This window comes from Stegodyphus dumicola, chromosome 3, assembly GCF_044657685.1.
Source record: "Stegodyphus dumicola isolate Sdum_Otavi_A_Nest chromosome 3, ASM4465768v1".
Taxonomy (NCBI): Eukaryota; Metazoa; Arthropoda; class Arachnida; order Araneae; family Eresidae; genus Stegodyphus; species Stegodyphus dumicola.
The window spans coordinates 84,176,318-84,196,411 of NC_140770.1; the positions used below are offsets into that span (position 1 = coordinate 84,176,318).

Consider the following 20,094-nt stretch of genomic DNA (forward strand, 5'->3'; position numbering starts at 1 on the left):
AAACGTATCTTTGTATCAATAGTCGTTACGAAACAAAAATTGTGTGTAAATATTTTCCGATTACAATTTCAGTTTTTTTTAAAGCAGTTTTATGAAAGAAATGAATGGAAGATTTCTCAAACTTATGATGCTAAGTTTGACCACTTTGCATTCATATCTGTGCCATACTTCAATAAACTTATTAGAATGTTAACACTTTCAGCACGCAACGTGATCTTGACTTCATCAAGAACTGAAGAATACAAGAAGAATATAAATAAATTCAATTTTTAGTTATTTCCAGCAGATCAGGTATGGCCTTTGTAATCCTTTGATTAAAATGTTTGCATCAAAGTGTTGAGTACGTAAGGCCGATAAAATAAGATGATTTAATAGCAAGCAAAATAAATGTTTTAATACAAGCAACTGCTGAAGTTCTCAGGCGTTTAATGAGCAAAAACAAAATTTGACATTATGTATAAGTAACATATTAAGATATCGTTGTATTATACTATCTATAGAGATTTAATTTTCTTGAACTTTCTGCTTTCTGGAAATCTGGAAATTCCTAATTTAGTGATTAATTTATTTCTCTAAATTGGAGATCTACCTTGGGAAATTTTAAAAATTTCTAAAAATAGTTTTAATCGAAAAGATCTGTTTTAATAAGTGGGTATACTTAGGGAGGAAAAAAAGTCATGTAGAGCTGAAATGCAATATTTTTGGATTTGTTTTTATTTCATCTTAATTATACTAAATTCAATTATAATAAAATATTTCTTTAGCAATTAGTGGCAACTTTTGAAAGCCGTTGTTAATGAACATTCTCGCTAAGCACAGGACTAAATGTGTTTTGTATCTTACTATGCATGTTATACAATAAATTTTTATTGCGTAATGCTGTCTTCAGCGAGAAAAAATAAAACGCAATGTTGTGGGATTTTATACACGCAGTGTAAAATAATAAATATTATTGTGTAGAGCTAAATTTTTTTAAGTTTATTTCTTGCTCTGCAAAGTAATTCTTTTTTACCTGTTCAGACTTGAGACATTACAGCTTCAAATTATTATTCGATAATGCCTGTAATTTATTAAGCGGAGATGTTCTCCGAGATTTTCGTCTGTAATTTAAAGTGTTCATATTTCAAGTGTTCTTCTTATTTAGTTTTAATCCTAATGATATAAAATTAGTTTTTGTTATTTAGATTCGTTTAAAAAAGGTCGATTCAGTTTTTACCCAAGCCTATGCTAAGGCAAAAAGTAAAGAATAAGGAACACACGCAAACGTTTTATAATGAGAAGAAAAGAAAGTTTTTATTTGAGAACCAATAAACGATGAATATGAATTATAAAGAGATGAAATCTTATACAGAATCTGAAATAGCTGTGAAAATGGAACAGAAAAACTACTGCACCGAAGAGAAAATTGGCATTCTGTCTAGGAGGAGAGCATAATTTCTTAAAGAACTTAGTTTCAGAACCTCTTCCGAAGAAAGAAATGCCATAAAAATTCCCTTCGATTCTTGTACAAAACAAGTATTCGTCGAGCACATCTTTCCATTTAGTTATCACAAACGAATACAGTAGTTTTCTTTATGATAAACAGAATAAATTTCAGAACTTTTATTTCTATTCACCCATGAATAGAGCTAGAATACAGTAAATAACTATTTTTGAAATGTTTCTTGATTTGTAATTTTCATAATCTTTACCTTTCTTCATTCAAATTGCGTTTTAAAAAAAGAAAGGAGCTTGTACCTATTTTGCAGTGATATTCTCTATTCGAAAGTATGAAAGAAACATAAGTTCAGAAATCTGTTCACAGAGTAGTAAAGTAAAATCACATGATAAAGATTTCAGGCATTGTAAGCTATCCAAGTGCACATCATTTTCAAGAAATGCAGTTGAATATTTCTCATTCTGCATTGATTTGTTTGCTGCATGCACTACAGGAGAGAACACCAGAACAAGCCTAGACGTAAATTTATCCTATCTACACATTTACCAAATTGCCCAAATGAGGGCAACTTGAATTCTACGATATCAGACACCTAAACCATGGAAAGTTTACAAACGACAAGCCTTCAGACTGTGAGCCTGAAGGCACCTAACTCTCATTCATGATACAAAATTATTACTTTCCATGCTGTTATTGAACATGCTCAAATCACTTCTATTTTGATGAGATGCAAAAGTCCTGTTTATGTACAGTTTACATGACTATTTAGAAGCCTCCTAATCCGAATCCGGCGTGTCTAAGGGCGTAGGCCGTGGGGTAGACGAAAGAAGCCTGGGGAACAAATCGGTTGTTTCTGTAAGAGGGACCATTGAAGCCATTAGCCATGCCTTGGTTCAAGGTCCTGGTGAACTCGTTGACGTTGAATCCTTGACCGGATCGAAGCCCTGGAGCTGCTGCGGCGTAGTCACCACCAGCGAATCCAGCTGCTAGATGAAAATACGTACATATGTATTTAATTTTGATCAGAAACATTATGAAAGACTGCATCTACATTAAAAAAACACAATTTCAGGGACATTCCAAATTCTCAACATGTTTTCAAAATATGCTCTAGATTCAATTTAATCTTGGGCATGTATCAAGCGTCCAAAGTTCAAATTGCATTAAAGGCTTTAGATGAACTCCAATGAGTACAAAATTAACCTGAATCTACAGTTTTACATCTAAAACATGTTTCTTAATTGGGGTTTTGTTAGCAATCTCTACAGTTTCTGTGAGAAATAATGGCGAATGAGTTCAATGGGAATAAGCGCAATTTTTAATTTCGTGTTCTAAATTTTATATAGGAGTTCTTTTACACCCGTATACCACTTCAAGTTTATCTCAGTAAAAAGTTTTAGAAATGCTTATTTGTATATAAGGTCAAATAGTTAACTATGGTGCAATGCAAATAAATTCATTGGTGAAGCATTGTAGATAAAGCTGTTTCAAAACCACGGTACTTCTAAAAAAATTACAGTATTTCTTCATTCAATTCAAAGGTTATCTGATTTCCCGTATCCCTAAAAATGAGATCTTACATTCCGACTTCACTTCGAATTTTTCCGCAATTTTCTTTCTATTTCTTTTCAATTTACTTTTCGCATTTACTTTGCCCAAACGCTGTCGAGGGCTCAGGGAATAATATATTGTAATAGGATGAAGAAAAAGAGAGTTATAAAAGTTAGGAGTTATAAAAATAGTTAGGAGAATAAGTCTACGAATATCATGTAGACACTGCTATTGCTGATTCAGATGATCGAAATGCAGAATCAGTATTTCAGAAGAGTCAGATTTTGAAGAAAGGATGCATTAAGAAAGAGTAATTCAGAAGAAAGGATGCATTAAGAAAGAGTAGTTCAGAAGAAATGATGCATTAAGAAAGAGTAATTCAGAAGAAAGGATGAGAGCTGCATTTACTGCCAAAGCGTTATTGTTGCTGCAGATAATTCAAATTTTGTTAAAATAAAAGTACTTATTAAATATAATTTAAAGTTTTACTTTTGACTTTTGAAGAAACATATTTAAAATAAGCAAATCATAAATGAAATCCAAGTCCCGTTTAATGGTGTATTTAAAATTAGAAATAAATTTGAAGTTTGAATAACTAGTAAATTCCAAGTTTCAGTCTTTACTTTAATTAAAAAATATGCAGTGCATTTCAAGGCCTAACGCAAAACTTCGGACATTTTCTTGTATTTTATTAAGGAAATAGCTATCTTTTTCCCTTTTGAAATTTAAGTCTCACTTTTTCGCATTAACGGAGAGCTGAAATTTAATTTTGCTATTTATATTATTTTCACCAGAAATGAAGTACAATTTATTTTACTCATTTCGCTTCAATAAATGCCCATAATTATCAGATGCAAACTAACGTTTTAATGTTTAAATAACGTTACTTCAAATGAAAATCTTTCAGCGCGGTCATGTTCAAAAACGCGCACAGCAAATAATCATTCTGCTTAAACTTACTTCCAAGTATTTAAAAGCATTTCAACTCTAAAATTACCTACGTTTGTAATTATTGACTTCGTTCCTAAGGAAAACTTCACGCTTAGATGAACGATGTGATTACACACAGGGTAAGATACTCGAGTATATAACTTTAATTTAGTAAATAACGCAGGTGATTAGCTTGTTCTCCGCTTGTATGCCTTTATCAGTTTGAACAATCAACGGTAAAAAGTAGTTTTACATCCTTGAATGCATTCAAAAGAAAAACAGAAGAAATTTCTCAGGGAAATATAATTCAAATATGAATAATCCATAGGAGGTTTTTTGTACATTACTGAAAGTAAGAGTCATCTTTTTTTTTTTTTTTTTTTTTTTGACGCATGTGTTTAACTGATTGCTTAACAAACTAGGGCAAGCACCTGACAAAAGGACTAAGACTTTCTTGAAGATTTTCCGAGGAAAAATTGCTTTTTTTCATGTTACATCCTTTACATGTACGAAGGAAAATACTTTTATCCTATATGTAAGTCAAGGAAAAGGAAAGTTGAAATGCAGAAAAGAGTAGTTACATATCTCTTCATTATATATATTACCTATAAAGGTAGAATGTAAATAGAATTTTAACAAAGTTGGAACTGTACAACCGTATTCAATTACACGTTTTATGTAAAGCAGTTAATTTAAGCACGAGCTCACATGTGCAACAAGACAGTGCAATTCAGAAATAAGACAGTGAGCCTGATCATATTTCATCCGTGTAGTTAGACAAATGGAATCCTACTGTAGTTAAAAAAACCTTTCTTCTATAGTGTATAGGTTTGACAACACTCCCGTCCTAAAGTATTAAGAAAAACTGATTTGTATAAAAAAAAGGATTTTTAAAAATCTCACACATCTATAACCAACTCTGGACGGAAGCCAAAAATATTCGACAATAACTTCGCACATTCGCTATGGATGACGACTATAGGGAATATATGGCAAGAAATGAGAAAGTTAACAGCCACTTTAAAATGTCATAATTTATAGTAGCTCTGAATTGTCATAATGTTCCGTAACGGCCACTGCAACAATTATGGTTAAGACATCATACCATTGTTAATTAATACTAATATATTGGCTTTTAAATTTTCATTCATACAGTAAATTCGCATTTACTAATAACTCGCAATGAGATGACGGCATCACGATGATGAGCAATTATATTAGTGACTCTCAAACAGATAGCAGCTTCACGATCTCTATCGTAATGACCACTGGCAATCGAGGCTAATTAGAAGAAGAATTAACTTTGAGGACTATCTCTTTTCATTATCATTTCTCGCTTTTCGTCAAAATGTCGTCCGTTTCGAATGCTGGTACTCATTTATAATCAAACCTTATAAATAAAATTGATATAACTACTAAATATGGTATTTACGGGTATTTTCACCAAATATGATTTTCGAGGCAATTAGCTCTCGTTAAAATATTTTCTTTAAAATGCTCCTTCCTGGAACAGATAGGAATTTAATGTTGAAGAAAAGCTTAAATACAGAAAGATCGAATTTACATATATTTACGGGTACTAACCAACCTCAAATCTATAATGTGACTTACGAATCGAATCTTAACACTATCCAATATGCACGGCCCTTAGTGTACATATTTATCCTAAAAACTCATTTTGTTAATCTTTATAACTTAGACAAATCTTCAGTACAGGCCATATGATGAACCTTTATGTCAGTTCAGAAGAAAAAGAACTTGTAGAGACATTAGGTATTTTTTCGTAAGCAGGCAAGATGAAAAATTAGCAATCGCCTTCTCCGGGAATCGAACCCTGGATCTCTGGAATCCCAGCCCAGCGTACAAAACCACTACACCACGAAGGCACGCTAAGAAGGCGGGAGAAATACGTTATAAACTTGTTGTAAGACAGGGGTGAATGCATTCGCGAAAAGAAATAGTACAATTAGCAATTAGTTTGGATAATTTCCTTGGAATATAGGATAGGCATCGAAGAAGGTTTATTCCTCAGGTGAAGATTTTAGAATAATGTTTTCCGGAGCATACGATCTGGCTACTACATCATTTTCTTTATATATCAGTATCAGGAAAAATTTAGTTTATTAGTTGAGATTGCATTTCCGGGTAATTTAAGCAGGAGAAAAATGGTAAATGTTCCGAAGAAAGAGGATTTAAGAATTTGTCCTTTTTTAAAGTAATGCTTGTAACCCCAAGGACAAATTTCCGAAGCTCTCTCTGTTTCATAACATATGTTGAATTGCACTACCAAAGACTGTTTTAGACTAATCAAAATAACTTAGATCTTAAAATCATGAAAAGTCTCAGCAGTTTCTTAACTAACAGCAGATTGTTAGATTATTTCTTAAAATACAATCTTTTTATTTGTATTAAGGCTAAAATAGGGCTGAATTTAGGATGAATACGTTGAGTCCATATAACATGCTTCACTTATATCGGTTACATACCTTTGTATTTCCTTTTATAAATTATTCTCAATTATATAATTTCTATTAAGGAATAAAATACCAGAGATTTTTAATTTGGTTTGAAGAGATCAAAGTTTAAATATATTCCCATTTCAAAATTATTTCAACCTTTTCGAAGACTTTACGTTCTCTTCTAAAGCTGCTATCACACTAAACAATTCTGTATAGAATGGCACTAGCCAAAAAGAATGGATTTCTGCCGAAAAATTAAATTTACGCCAGAATTAATGTTTACGCAATACTTCTGCTTCTTGCGGGGAAAAATGTAGGATCTTATTTCTCGTTGTTAACCTGAATTAGAATAATTTTAAAAGTTAAACTGATATACGTCTTTCCTACGAAGTTCTACAAGATAAAATGATGAGCTATCCAAAATTAGGAAAGAATGGCACGATTATTGGGTGAAAGTGAAATACTTATCTGAGTGTAGGTCAGTCACAGTGGAAAATGGGTAGGCTTAAGAGAAGTTGTACTTAAAAATTTTAAGGCATGTTTGAAAGGAAGTATATGGCTCTATAAATAAACATTAAAGATCCTTGTAACTGAACATAAAGTCAAGCTTTGTGGAAAATTAGAAAGCTCAACTACTGTAAAATTTGCCAATTAAGACATTACGAAAAACGATTGTTGGAAAACCCCAAACAGTACTTTGGGTATGATCAGAGATTGATGAATGTGATAGCTGCTTTACCTTGCAGGTCTTAATGCGAAAGTTATTTGTGGAAAAGATCTGAGATGTTAGTGGAGGCTTGTGGTAATGATTGTCCTACCTTCGTACAACTTCTGACTATATCTGTGACTGTTCTCGTGTCCAGGAGCATCCTTCAAGTAGTCACCCAATCTGAAGTTAATGTCACCCACACTGTCTGCAGCAGATTGTCTGTATTGTTGTCCAATGCCAGTGTTTGTGGCACTGTTAGTGGTGTAAGATTTGGTGCTGGTTACGATCTTAGGATAGTCGTGGTCATCGTCATCATAGTGTTGGGTGTTGGTGCTGCCTCCGTATCCGCCGGGAGTGTAGCTAGCTTGCCCTCCTGACGAGAATTCAGAAAAGAGAACACGATCAAGTGCATATTCGTAAAAGTATCTCTCTTCTCCGTTAATAAATTAGAAACTGACTCAATTTAGCAGTTACCTCGAGGGTGAAATTCTTTGATTCCATAGAAAATTGCTACCTCTAGCTATAGTCAGAATTAAACTAATTAGAGAACTTTTAACTGTGTACAATTATGAACTACAATTCTATTATCTAAATCGTACAGATTGTCTTCTGCTTAAAAAAAGACACATATCTTGAATATTCACCTGTAGTTGCGTGTTGTAGCTGTTTCAATAAATAACCGAAAAATATATACACTTAATATTTTAGCAACTGCTTCGGAAGAGAATAGGCGTGAGCTTTTAAAATTAAGATTAAATACAAGGTGCCCGAAAAATAATAGGCTTTTACGCTATTGTCAACGGCAGGCTGTAATGAGATTTCTTTTTTCTGAAATTGAGAACATCGACAACTCCGAGTATAATATCATTTGCCTGGACAACGTGGATGAAAGATGCAGTACAAAGCTTTTCAAGAGCTGTGGATAGGTCGCCTGAGCATTAGGGGGGTTTTCTATCTGTGTGGGCGAAAAAAACTCCTTTCATTGGCTCTTATGTAGCCTGAATCGTACTTTTATGAAACTGCCTCTTTTGGGGATGTATGATAATCCTAGTCTGCATAGCAAAAAGGATTCAATAGCCTGACTTACTGTAAGAACTTATCATTGCATGTCTTGATTGATATAGTACTTAGCGCTCCTGGCTGCTGTATCATTCATTTGTGGTTTGATGTTTGTAAGCGTGTAAATATCTGTGTGGCATGGGAACACAAGAAATATACGGCAGGCCAAAAATCCCACTAGTGGCTTCATGGTAGGGAAAGAGAGGCGGTAACCCCTAAGAACGTCCCCGGGGTGTTCTCCATCAAAATTTTGGTGGAGCTTATCATCTTGTGTGGCAAGACTACAAATGTACGACCAATGAGGTCGCAAAGAGTGTGTTCTAGTACCTGACCCTTTATACCTGTGCCTAACTGTAAGCTGTATTCCTGATTGTCGCGTGAACTGAAGCTGAATAATTTCCCATTGAGTTAGTGTTTATATTAATGTGTCCGATTGTACATACCGTCAATGGTGCTCATATAGAAACACTATAATGCATACATGTAGACACCATTGAAATTTTAAGAGCAGGAAATCTTGAAAATCTGTTGTCCCTTTACTGGATACTGAATCCGAATTTATCAGTTGCCAGCTGAGAGCTATCCACTGCATCACAAGAGTACATAGAAGACGTGCCTTTAATTTCTTACGTGTTTTATAACCACTTTTAGGTTCTTCGGAGTAGGAAATATGAAAACTTACTCTGCCCTCACCACGGATCTACTCTGCCCTAACTACTTATCATATCAAAACGTTGCCAACTGGACGTGCTAAACACTATAATGCAAGGGTACGCTTGAGAGGAATATCACAATTTCTTACACCTTTCTTGAATCAGCTACTAACCGCAGTAAAGGTATTTCTGAGAATGACAAGAGGCGTTCATAAGCTAAAGTCAAACCTCATCATTTTTAGACACCTTGTACTTTGAATTTAATGTTATTGGAATGATTTGTATAACGCTAGTTAAACTCACGAATTAATAATAAGTCGACCGTTCCAAAAGAGGTATCAGAGGTTTTTATAACCAGAAATGTAATCTGCAAGTTAAATTCTCGGGCAATAAATGCTAATAAAACCTAAATTACAATTTCTATTGTAGTTTGAATAGTTTTAGATTTGTGTTAGCTAATTTTAAGTTAAACAGTTTATATATAATTAGATCCATATCATTAATTAGCTCAACACTTGGAAGTTTATTTATTGCATTTATTGTTAGAGGATTACTGTAAATTCAACATAATAATTTCGCATTACACGTTTTACTAAAAATATTATTCCTATTACTTTTTACTCAGGTCTATAAATTGATCCTCTCACTTTTTACACAGAACTATCAATATATTTATTTTTAAACATATTTCTAAATATTACATTTATGTATGTTTATATTCTAAAGGAGAATACAAAACTAAGAATATCTTACAATTTACAAATATGAAGATAATTTATTCTTACTAACAAAATAAAAAATGCTGTTAATTTATTAATTCATGCATGTTGTTAACAACAAAGACCAGAAATGTAAAGTCCATATACGAAGATGTAAGTAGTGAAAAGTATATATTTGAAATCAAACAGACTGTGTGGTTTTAGAAAATAGATAGATATCCCGTCCTAGTTAGAAAATTCAGGGAAAGACAATTGTGGAAACTAAATTCAGAAAGAATATATTTTTGTTAAATAATTTCAGTCAAAGTTTTCAGGACCCATTCATCAGAAGTATGATACTTAACCAAAACCAAGATATCGAAATCAGAATGAGTGTGAAGAAAGTGAGACTATTCGTTTTGTCGGAGAACTATCCTTACCTCTGTGGTAACTGGGGGAGCTGTAATCATCAGAGCCTTCGTACCTCAGGGGATAATGACCAGTCCTTTGTCGGTATCCTTTACGGCGATAAGATTATTATTATCATATTATCACAGAAACTAGGAATTCAATAACACAAAATGTATTGACTAACTGCCTCTAGCATAAGTTCTTTAAAATTTACCAGTGATTCATCAGAAGTTAAAACGTATTTCTGGATGTATATATTTCCAAATGTGAAACGCTTAAAACTTCAATTTTCTATTTTGCATAAACTTTAATACTTAGGTTTGATAAAAGTTTGGTTGTTTTCATAACAATTATGTTAATTTTTTTTCTTTCTGAAGGACATATTTCATCTATTTTAGTTCTCGAAAACTAAGTTAAGGTTATAGTTTAATGGAATTATTAGAATGATGTAATCCACTGTAAAAATTAACTATAATTTGAAGTATACATTGTGTTTAAAATTACACGTTTTTCCTTTTCAAACACAGTGTCTCTGCAAAATTTTAAGACAAATTGCTCAGCTTTAAATATCATCCTTTTATAGAAAGAAATTTAATCGTAACTCACTTAATTCAGCCGAAACCTATCATTTTGAAATCAGAGACCTAATAGATAGAAGTCTGTAAATATTAGCAATCAACTTATAGCGAATAAAGAAGTCATTAAGCATCTATTTCTACTTTCTTGAAATGAAATCTCAAATAACATTACTTGAAGAGCCCTTCACAAAATAAAAAAACTATAACCATTGATCACTTGATCAAGCCTCCAAGTGTTGAATACTATGGAGCAAGCCTACAGCTTTATGCCAAGTGATATATATCATTTTAAGGTGTGTATGTAGAAGGATAAATAGTTGTTTAATTATTTGCTTCATATCTCATCTTTTTATGTATTGAGTCCTAAAACTTAGTGACACACTGTGTATGAATCCAGAATAATTAGAACTGGGAACTTATTTATTCTTTTTCCCTTCCAATTTTCTGAAATTTTCTCTTACCTCTTTGATGTCCATAGCTGGGGCCACCATATCCGCTACCACTGCCTCCATATCCGCTACCACTTCCGCCATAACCGCTGCCGCTGCCACCTCCGCCATATCCGCTGCCGCTGCCACCGTATCCGCTTCCGCTACCACCGTAGCCTTGACCATGACCAGAGCTGCCACCTCCATAACCGTGGCCGCTACCGCCGTGACCGGTTCCGTGGCCTTCCGAAGCTCCTTGCCCATAACCCTTGCCTCTGCCAGAGCCTGTGGAACTGCTGGTGCTCTTGGAGCTGCTAGTACTCTTACTGGAGGAACGGCCATGGCTAGGAGAAAATTCCATGCCCTCATAATATCCAGTAGCTTGAGGCTGAAGGTCCAAAGATTTTACAGGAATTCTGTAGACAACAAAGTCGTCATCCTCGCTGACTTTTTCTGCCATTCTAGCATGGCAACTGATGGCCATCATAAGCCCCAGACACTGCAAACGGAAAAAGTTTTGTTAAAATTAAAATTTAATCCTACAGTTCTTTTATTCAAATTTGCATTCACTCGCTTATCTCGTAATAAAAATTATTCGTATGTTTTTCCATTTGGAAATCAACAGGAAAAAATTACTTCGTGTGTATCAGTTCTAGAGAATGGAGTTAAAAAATGAGCTTAGAAGTTTGAAAAGGATATAAGTAAAAGATACTAATATAACTGCAAAGGATTTTGTCATAAATATTGCTTTCGATACTATCCTTTTCCAGATGTATGTTTTATATTGCTATGCATTTGTACCTTGCATTTTGCTAAATCAGAAGTTTCTTAATAATGAAAACACTACGGTAAAATATTCGCGAAGTGTACAAGTATGCAAGTGAATATGATAATTAATTACAGTATAAGGAATTTCTCCCGCCTTCTTAGCGTTCCTTCGTAGTGTAGGGGTCTGCTTGCTGGAGGCGTATGCCAGAGATCCGTGGTTCGATTCCCGGCGAAGGCTTTGTTCATTTTTCATGACTCCTGCTTCCAAAAAATACCTAAGGTCTCTACAACAGTTAGCAAATTTATCGGCTTCAACTAATGTCAGAAAGTTTTATATGAATTGTCTTGATGTGCGGTGCCAAAGTTTTTTTCGTGTAAAAAAGATGAAACACTATTGTCCGGATTAAGAGGCGAAAAATCTAAAATTTTAAGTAGTTGGTATATTTAGAATAAATGAGGCCAGATCCTGTGATCTTTTGAACTGATTTTTTTTTTTTTTTTTTTTTTTTTTTGTTGTTGTTGTTCTTTACACTTCTGTGGCTAATTTTTCAAAAGGGGTTTTAATTTCTAAAAATGACTATAAATTTAGTTTTTAAAAAATTCATCTTACGTATGAAATTCCAATTTTAAAATTTCACCCTCTATGATAGAGAATTTTATGGAAACAGCTTCAATGTTAAAGGTAAAAAGCTTCCCAGAAATAGAATTACTATGCTTTAGTAAGTTTGTAGAAACGTTTCCATTTGTTAATGCGTATAACCGTAAAAAATCATTTTTGATTAATCGTTTTTATTTAAATCTCGTGAAAATCTGTACGAAATCTTTTTCATTAAGCAATAAAAAAAGATTGAAGTCAGTAAATTCATTTTTGAATATGAGCTCAGCTTTGACATTTAAAAGTACGAACATTTTATGTCTAATTTATGACAACATTTAAATTGAACTTTTAGAAAAACTATACAAAGTTTTATTGTATATGTTTAAAACTCACTCATCATCAATGTTAAAACAATTCACATAAAATTGTTTACTATATGAGAAACTTTGTAATTAGAAGTATATATCAATAAATGCAGACAATTTGTGTTTAGATATACATGTCTTGCCTTGTTAAAGCAATAATGATTATAGAAACATTTCTAGAACATCCTTCATGAATAATCAAAATCAATCTTCCTTTAAGTCAAACAAAAATTACAAGAAAATGTATCCTTTCAAAGGGAGAGTTAAGTTTGAAACAAACTCTTAATTAATTAGTCGTATGTTCACAAATGCTTTTTAATATTCTGTAATAGCGCATTTATTTATTACGTTTAAACAAAATATACTTTTGTTGATAACTCCTCGCGTTTTTGAAACTTCCCATTACAATAAAATAGGCAATATTAATATTTTCCTAATTTTTATCTTCTTTTTCATTGCGAAGATTTACTTTAAGATATCAGAAAATCATGAATGACAGAGTAAATCAAAGAAGATGATGGCTTGAATAAATTAATAATTGCTAAGTTACTTAAAACATCATCTTAAGTAATTAAATCAGCAAATAACAATTAGATGATACTATTACTTCATAAAAATCAAACTGTCCTTATAAAATTATTTCTGTCAAATCCGTTCTTTCTAAAAGAATCCTTATTTTGGCTTCAGATTCTACATTAATAAATTTTTATTTCTTCGCATAATAGAAATTGCTGCATTTACAGAGTATGTTTGTGCCAAGCCTCAGGTATAAACAATTCAAAGCAAAAGGTGAACAGTTACATCTTGAAAAATTAAGGCATATGACTTAAGACTTTCACACATTAATGAGTGCAAAAATTAAGGCATATGACTTAAGACTTTCACACATTAATGAGTGCAAAAATTAAGGCATATGACTTAAGACTTTCACACATTAATGAGTGCAAAAATTAAGGCATATGACTTAAGACTTTCACACATTAATGAGTGCAAAAATTAAGGCATATGACTTAAGACTTTCACACATTAATGAGTGCAAAAATTAAGGCATATGACTTAAGACTTTCACACATTAATGAGTGCAAAAATCTCTATATGGCCTTAATTTTTGATGGAATGATATCACAGCGATATTTTCCTTTTACGGTTGAGCTGCTTTATATAGTTAGTTTTAATACTGTATCTCACAAATGTGATCTCACAATTTTTTTAAAATGATGTGAAACCTTTCGTATTGTAACGTATTTGCGTTGCTACGCTACTAACATAATTCCACTAAGAAATGTAAATTACCGCAGACGATTATCCGCAAACGATGCGCGCGCTTAAAAATGTTTTTCACTTATTCTGTAAGTTTTGACTAATAAAGTTTGTTGTTAGTTCAAAAATGGCGAGAGGTCTTTAAAACTTCATAACAGTATGCATTATGGTGAAATAATCAAATGTGATCTTCCTTCTATACTAAATTTAAAAAGTCAATATACTGGGCTCAAAAGTTAATATTTTTCTTTTTGATTGCAAAATCATGTCGAAACATTCATCGGACGCAATGAAATGAAAAATCATAAAACATATCCCTTTAAAATGTTTTCAATATTCTGTTGAACTATTGTTAGTTTTCCAAATGTGATTTAATTGTCACTGCGTGAATTCAACTACAGCTTTATTCATTTTATTTCTGATATAATTATCTTCTACTCCTCCATTTTCTTCGCATCATTAGTAATTTCAACAACTGCTTAAGAAATGATTTTGCTTTTCATATCTGTATTCAATTTCTTACCAACGTTCCAAAAGATTTAAATCTGGACCTTGTAGAAGTGGTTCAGGGTTTCAGGGCAATTAAAACCTTAATCAGAGCGTTTAACCAGTTAATTTTGGATAGTTCTTGTATTAAAAAGTATCCATCTTACTGATGAAAATAAATTAGCTTCTAAGCGTACATAGAATTTTATTACTGTAATTATAATTATTTTTTAGCCTTTGGATCAACAGACACTCTGAATGGTTATTAAAGTTCTGCTGCTGCTTTACGAACACCTAAACTTATTATTATAATAATGTAATATTCTTAATAATATTGCATTGTATCCCATGTGAGAGCTTTGTCGATATTTTCTTATATTCTTTTTTACATTTTAAATTCTGCCATACTTTGAATAATATTTTATTACATTAATTATTACTTAATGCTTAAAAGCCATTTCAGACAAAACTCTTATTACATCTTCCTCTTCTAAAATAAATTAGAAGCTAATTTATGAATTCATAATATGTATGCCTTTTTTAGATAGGCATATAAATGCAACTTTGTAATTTTCCCTTTTCCTACTCGATAATAATAGCATTCTCCTAAAGAAGGTTTATAAAATTTTCAGTTTCAAAGGTGCTTTTAATAAATTGCTTGGAATGTAATTCCTACAGTATTCTTTCTAAAATTTCTTTTTTAATTATATCTTTACGCGTATTCTCGATTTTACGTACAGATAAAGTTTTATAATTTGAAGAATAAAAATTTTTCTTTTATTCTTGGATGCATAAGTTTTTTAATCAATTCAAAAGCTTTCAAATACATTCTGAGTTTAGCATTAACGAAAAATTGCATAAAAATTTATATTACAATATTATTGTACTTATAGAAGTAAATTTAATTCCTCACTCCATTAAAGCAGGCAAAAACAAATTTGAGCAAATTTCGAGAAACTGAGATAAAATAAATTTTCTTCTAAAACTTCACAGGGCAATCTAACACATTAAAGTGGTTTCATGATTAAAAATATTAAACGAAATTTTTAGAGTGAAAAGTAGCTTTAAAAAGGTAAAAAGTTTTACTTCATTTACATTCTAAAATAAAAATGAAATATGCTGCTCCATCTGATAAACTACATTATGAAATAAAATTAATCTTACTGCGTAAAGCCATTTCTATGAAATAAAATTAAGACCCAACTCCAAAGCAATTTCAGCATCGGCTTTTGTTTCGGCATTTCTCTTTTGAGAATAAAAGACTCAAAGCTATCAAAATGTTATTAAAAGCATATAAACCTTAAATAAAAATTTAAAAAGGATTATGCTTAATTATTGCATGCTTCTTATTAAAATAAAAAAATTTATCTATTTCATTAGATTTTGTTTCAGAGATGAGTAATAGTACATACAAGAAACTGCATCAAAGGTATTTTGTGTGACATATTGTTGAGCATTAAGAATCTGGCGCTCATGACATAAAATAGTAGCTGTTGCAAAACTTTACTAAGAAATCCAGTTAAATTTACTTTTCAAAGGAGTCATTTCTTGCACTGATGTATAACGCCCTATTATTATATCGAAAATAAAATAATCTTAGGCTTCGTCGATTACACCCTTCCATAGTTAAAACAACCATGTAGGTGCCTTTAAATCATATTCATTTTGAAAAAGTATATGAAAGATTACGTAATAATTTTATAGAAGTTTTAGGGGAAAATAGGATTTATTGCTAATGCTTATCAGTTAATCCCAAACAAGTAAATTTTAACGAAATTTAAGAACTATGGTCAAATATATTAACACTTACGCTGAAAAATGGGAGAAATATTTCTTTTAAGTAATATTGTTATAAGGTTTAACACAAAACAAAATAAGGCTCTTTTTTTAAAAGCCAAAATGTTCAGTGTATTTCGAAATATTTCCATTTTTTGGCTAAGAGTATTACTAAAAAAAATGTATTTGTTGCCTTCAGTATACCCTGGTGAAAAGTGTTCCCACAGCTTTCTTTTATGTTTTAGACAGATAAATAACAATTCTCAATTTTTAAAGAATTCTTAAATTCAGAAACAAAAAAAAAAGAAAAGAAAGAAAGAAAGAAACAAGTATATATATTTTTTTAGAGTCTGCGGCCAAATTCGTAAGTTCGCTCACAATGTCAAAAATATCATCACCGTTTTTAATCCTCGTACTTACCAGAATAAATCCAGACTTCATGTTTTCTGAGTAATAGATTCCCAAACACTTTTGGCTGGTACACTTCGATCAGAACCAGTTGTTTCGGATGAACAGAATGAAGTTCTCTGTGTAAGTTTTCCAGTTATATAGGTCTGTGATGGATCTACCACGTGATCTATCCGTCCCAATTTTCCTCGTGGGGAGAGAATACACACCTTTTTTTTTATCTTCACTTCACTTTAAAAATCAAATTGGTTGTTTTCATTTTTGAAAACTTTTCCTGGGTTCATTGTTCATAAGCGTAAGAACTTCAATGGAAGATATCACGGCTACTCGTGAAAAGGAAACATTTCCTTTTGTCGGTTGGGTTCCTACTGCCGCGATTTGCAAATTATGCTGCCACGCATTCATTATCTGCGATGTATGGAAGAATAGTCGCATTAGTTAAACGTCTAAAATATTTATTCTAGCCTTCAAAGAAGTAACAAATAACCAAATAGCAAGCTCTCGAAGCATTGCTATTCGGAAAACGTAAGGACTTCAGTTTTCATATTTAATCAGTTCACAATTTCTTCAAGAACTTCACGATTTAAAAGCGAAAATTGTACAGAAGTATGATTAAAAAACAAATTCAGTTAGATTATTCAGTTAGATTAGTGTATTATTAAAAAATTAGCATAATATTAAAATAATTCAATTAGATGCATTATTAAAATAAATTAATTAAAATAAAGATTTATTCTAAAAAGTCTTTAATTTATTTTTTAATAATGCATCTGACTGATGTAATTTAAAATTACTTTTTGGGAGGATCAAAATTAACTTTCCTTTCCTTTAACTTCAGGTTCTGAGATAATGAAAATGTTAGTGATATAATAGCTCGAAATAACTCTTTGCACTCCTCTGGGGAATCTCAGTTCGATGTATTTCTCACGTGTTGAAGGAAATATTCGAGAGAGAATTTTATTATATTTGCAGGCAATTTCTCCACAAAACATAAACCTTACACCACGTTATAATTAAGCCCATTTTTAGAAGTAATTTTAAATAACAGTCACACAATAAAATTTTCTAACCAAACAGATTCTTTGAATGCATAATACACATTCTTCTTTTATAAATTACCCATTCTTATTTTATTTTTCATTTTTAAGCGAGGCACTGAAAACAATGTCTAAAATAGCCTCGAAGTGTTTTGAGATTAGAAAAGTCCTTAATGAAATTCTTCCAAGATTTTTTGACTGTAATATTGTCATGCATGTATCACTTATGCTGTGGTTGACGAAGCATAAGATTTACTTCAACTCAGCCTGGCAAATAGTTTTTAAAAGCCCTCTGGCAAAATATAAGAACTTTCATTTAAGCTTCAAATTTAATAACGCTACAGTTGGTTGACAAGCCTACTGAGCTGAAAGCAATAAACGCACTTCTTCGTAAATTCATTATGCTATACCACACTGGAGATCATTAGCCCGGCTGTCAGCTGCATGACTGTCAGCGGTGTCTTTTGGTTTAATTTTACTTTACTAATCAATCTCAATTCACTGCGGAACTCCAAACTGGTGATCGCCAACTTGAGGTCACATGCAACTAGTCGCCTTGAAAATGACTGATTTTCATTTCATTTTAATAGTTTATCTAATTGACAATACTTTCAAATACATTTAATTTACAATATCCCAAAGCGATTATTTTTATGCAAATTTATTATATTATTCTTATAGCTAAAAAGACATTTCTAATGCAGTATATGATTTACCTGATACAACGTTTTTTAGACCAAACGGGCAATTTGCCCAGAAGGACTATTAATTTCGTTTTGGTATTTTGCGTTCATTACAAATGTCGGTCGGTTCATTGTATTTAAAGAAATTAAATAATGAAGAATCTGCGTAAATGTATGTATGTTTTCCGCATTGTGATAAAGCAACGGCACCTAGAGCCATCAAATTTTGAATAACTTCCCATCCGAATATGGGCATCTGGAAGCCCAAATTTGAAATTTGGAATTTGCTTTATTACCGTTCGTTTTCATATTTTGTAAACATTTAATGAAATTTCTATTAACAAACTCCAACGATTTCAAAGCGAGCAATGGCAAAACTGTACGGGGGGGGGGATTTTATCTCTAGCGCGCTAGAATGTGTATCGGAAATTCTAAAGATGGCTCATTTTAAAATTATTTGAAGATATTGCTGTTGAACTGAATTTTAAGTGCAAAGATAATGATATTTAATAAATATTTTATTAAATATTTATTAAATAAATAAAGGTAACACACAAAACGTTAAAAAAGTCCCTTTGGACATAATGTAAATCAGATTTTTTTTTGTTTTGTTTTTGTTTTTGTTGCTGTTTTCTCTTTTTTTTCTTTTTTTTATGCACGACTGTATATCTCTGTTTATAATAGGTGATCCATAATTCGCTCGCATCAGAATTTCAAAAGCTGCGAAAATTCTAAAGTGATATTAGTTGCAAATTGGATCAATGAATGACATGTCGATTCTGTTATAGAAAACTTATCATTTGAAGTTTCCGTTTTTGTTGATGCTATTAAGCTAAACATTGTTAGCTTTAAGCCTTTTGTTTAGTGAAAATGAAATGAGTTTTCCCAAGCAGAACTAGTTTTTATGACTGAGAATAAATTTACAAAGTATAAATTTGATTTCGATACTATCTTTTTCGCACTTTTCATTGGTGATTACAATATTTTATTCTTGACTTCATCTATTTTATCCGAACTCAGACAGGAGGGCGACCGGTGAACGGTTCCAGTTTCTCGAAATCAGGTTATCTGTGTCTTTGTAGGATCACAAGTATTTAGGATTGTCTTTTTAAACGTTTCGGAAAATGTTTCGAAAGAATGCGTTGCGGAGTAATGCTCAACCTTAAAAATTTTTTTTGACTGGATTTAAATAATTGTATTCATTCAATTCAGTTTGCTGTTGTTCCTTTCATTTTTTTTGTATTTGTTTTAAAGTTTAGTTTCTAATTTTTGCATTCTTTTTTTACTAAATTTATATAACTCAAATGGATAAGAAAAAATTTCGAATTCGAAATTAAGGGGGGGAGGGATGCGGCTATTACTGAATACATTTTATCTAAAACAAAAAGATATTGCTAAAGAACAATAAGGTTTCATCTCAAGTTATTAAAAAAAATAGCAAAAAATGAAAATTTGGCATCGGAGCGTTTAGATAGATGGGGACGTAAAAGGACATCTTCTAAACGAGAAGACTTACACTTCTAAGAATGAGTCTGAAAAATCGTAGATTACTATCCAGTCAATTAAAATGGATGTAGAAACATCTTGGTGTATCAGAAGCCCCGGTGCTATAAGAAGACGCTTCCCGAAAATCGGATTAAAAGCTTGTAGACTGTATAGAAACAGTGATAACATACTACATAGTTACAGGGTTCATTTCGCATGCAGAATTTTGTAGAAGGCAAAAAAAAAAAAAGTATACTTTAACTACGAATTTTCATCTTAAATAGCTTGGAGATCTATATCTGTTTTGTAGTAGG

General features: G+C 31.8%; 1 protein-coding gene across 3 annotated transcripts; it reads right to left on the reverse strand.

Moving 5' to 3' along the window:
• Positions 1-1,266: 1,266 nt before the first annotated feature.
• Positions 1,267-16,740, reverse strand: LOC118198011 (uncharacterized). Of its 3 annotated transcripts, none has more exons than XM_035369593.2 (5): positions 16,588-16,740; positions 10,948-11,413; positions 9,938-10,015; positions 7,197-7,460; positions 1,267-2,421 (listed from the first exon to the last, which is right to left on the reverse strand). In XM_035369593.2, the coding sequence occupies exons 1-5, from the start codon at positions 16,606-16,608 to the stop codon at positions 2,204-2,206; spliced, it is 1,047 nt and encodes a 348-aa protein (XP_035225484.1). In that variant the 5' UTR covers positions 16,609-16,740; the 3' UTR covers positions 1,267-2,203. The 3 variants fall into 3 exon arrangements, with proteins under 3 accessions (XP_035225484.1, XP_035225483.1, XP_035225485.1); XM_035369592.2 differs by having other exon boundaries at positions 1,267-2,424; XM_035369594.2 differs by lacking the exon at positions 9,938-10,015 and having other exon boundaries at positions 1,267-2,424.
• Positions 16,741-20,094: the final 3,354 nt, after the last annotated feature.

Coding starts and splice junctions, on each gene's coding strand:
- LOC118198011 (XM_035369592.2), bottom strand. CDS start 16,608: ATGAAGTCTGGATTTATTCTG. Junction 11,414..16,587: donor TGAAGTCTGGATTTATTCTG/GTAAGTACGAGG, acceptor TTCCGTTTGCAG/TGTCTGGGGCTTATGATGGC. Junction 2,425..7,196: donor TAGTCAGAAGTTGTACGAAG/GTAGGACAATCA, acceptor ATTTTCATCTAG/CAGCTGGATTCGCTGGTGGT.